Source organism: Phoenix dactylifera, chromosome 1 (genome assembly GCF_009389715.1).
Source record: "Phoenix dactylifera cultivar Barhee BC4 chromosome 1, palm_55x_up_171113_PBpolish2nd_filt_p, whole genome shotgun sequence".
Taxonomy (NCBI): domain Eukaryota; kingdom Viridiplantae; phylum Streptophyta; class Magnoliopsida; order Arecales; family Arecaceae; genus Phoenix; species Phoenix dactylifera.
Window position 1 is genome coordinate 5,372,498 of NC_052392.1, and position 2,024 is coordinate 5,374,521.

Consider the following 2,024-nt stretch of genomic DNA (forward strand, 5'->3'; position numbering starts at 1 on the left):
ATTCTGTGCATGAGTTTAATCTCTAAAGAAAATTCTAATCTCTTTACTGAAAGAAAGAAATAACAATTTGTCCCATCAACGCCCAAAGACCTATTCAAATGAAGCCTAGTCAGCATGAAGTTGACCCTAGAATGGGGAGAGCCACTCGCGGATTCCACAATCCTCTCCATCGATTTATGTCCCCTTCTCCACTCCATCCCTCGAAGCACGTTTTAAAAGAAGAAAAAGTTTGGCCACTTAAAATAACACAATCTAGAAAGATTCCATTTACCACAAGACAGAGAGATATATTGTATCATAATAATATTTACATGTGTCAATGCATTCTTCTCTCTTTCTCCTCCCTCTCACAAAAGCAAAAGTTAACCTCTCTTTCTCTCCCTAATCCTTTACCTTTTTCCTCATGAGAAAAACCCATTAGTTCTGCTGTCAGTGGAGTTTGTCCTTGGCATCAGTTGGTTGGACATGCCATCCAAGAAAAAGCCATCAGTCACCTCCATGTTAGCCCTTGGGTTGCTAAAACCTTGAAGAAAAATATCATGGCTACCATCAAAAATGGCACCATCATATGATTGCTGCTGCTGCTGCTGCTGCTGCTGCTGAGGTTGGTAGTGCTGTCCTTGATGTTGGTGCTGGAAAGATTGCCTTTGGTATTGCTGCTGCTGCTGCTGCTGCTGCTGCTGCTGCTGCTGCTGGTGAAGGTGCCCGAAGGGCACCACCGTGGCTTGGCGACGAGGATCATTAAAATTAAGCCCGAAGTTGATCATTGGCCGGTTGCTAGGCTGATAACTAGACGAATACGGTCCCGAGGGGATGCCGGTGAATTGCTGCACCATTGCACGGAAATTGGTGGTGTCGGTGTTGAGTAGCGTCGTCGGGGCCCTTCTGGAGGCCCTCGATCGCCGGCGGGCCGACTTCCCCACCCGGCCCTCGATAGCTTGGTGCGAAGTCGGGCTGCCGCTCGATCCGGCGACAGCCGGGCTCGACGTGGTTGTGACCACCGTCGAGTCGGCAACGGCGGACACGCGGCTGAGCCTGGCCGGCGTGGCGGTCGCGGGGGATCCTAAGCCGTGCTGGCCGTAGATCTGAGCCCACTCCGCCGGGCTTGCGCTGGTGTCGCTCGTGGCCATGGCTGGGTGGACTGGTGGAGGCTCCGGAGGGGGAGCCAAAGGTTGGCCTGGTTTATGTAGAGGAGGGTGGCGTCAAAAGGGATGACTCTAGATGAAATCCTGGCCGTCAATCATTCGAAGGAATGAGATCGAGGGGCCGTAGGGACGTCACGTGGGATTTTTGAAGCTTCCTCTTGAGTAGGTCTGGGGCGGTTCTTCGGGAAGAGGTTGAGGTTCGAGGAAGCTTCCTCGATCAATTCTTGTGACGTGGCGATTTCTGAGTGGTGATGTCACCTGCTTCGTGACTTTGACTTGTGGGAATAGGGGTGGGGTGTCGGCTTGGCTTAACTAGCAGTCTTGAGTCTGAACTCTAATCTTCTCTCTCTCTCTCTCTCTCTCTCTCTCTCTCTCAAGCATGTGGTCGAATGTTCTCCGTGGACTAGTTTTGCTGACCATTTTCTTTGATGGAACAAAGCTTTATTAAATGCCGTTCTTTACTTCAAAATAGGGGAGGGTGAAGCATTTCAGAGGCATGGCTGCACTTTGCAGCCCTCTTGTTTGACTTGGATTAATCAGCAATCAGAGCTAAGGCCTTTTAGTGTTTACTTCCATTTTATAGACTTGTATTCTGCTTTCATGCACAAGGCAAAGACTGAAAATAAATAAAATTGTTACTGAAACAAAGACTTGAGTGTTTGATTTTTGTTTAGGAAGCCTCAATCGTCAAATTGCTGCTAATTGGGAAACTATATTTATTTTTTTGGGTACAACGGCCGATCACACTGCTCTAGTGTGAGTGCTGTCCACAGAGTCAAGGGAAAGAACATGGCATAAAGATGGAGGGGCGGCTACAAAGCATGTCTAAAGGACTTTTTCCGAGTGGTGAGCCATGAAGAAGACGACCTAATCTGCAGC

The 2,024-nt window shown here is 48.9% G+C and overlaps 1 protein-coding gene across 1 annotated transcript; it reads right to left on the minus strand.

Moving 5' to 3' along the window:
- Nucleotides 1–243: 243 nt before the first annotated feature.
- Nucleotides 244–1,761, minus strand: LOC103721073 (transcription factor asR4). Its single transcript, XM_008811106.4, has one exon. It carries the CDS (start codon nt 1,128–1,130, stop codon nt 402–404), a length of 729 nt encoding a protein of 242 aa, XP_008809328.1. The 5' UTR covers nt 1,131–1,761; the 3' UTR covers nt 244–401.
- Between the last annotated feature and the right edge of the window lie 263 nt (nt 1,762–2,024).

Bases quoted from the DNA above. Each gene is read 5' to 3' on its own strand.
- LOC103721073 (XM_008811106.4), bottom strand. From the start codon at position 1,130: ATGGCCACGAGCGACACCAGCGCAAGCCCGGCGGAGTGGGCTCAGATC.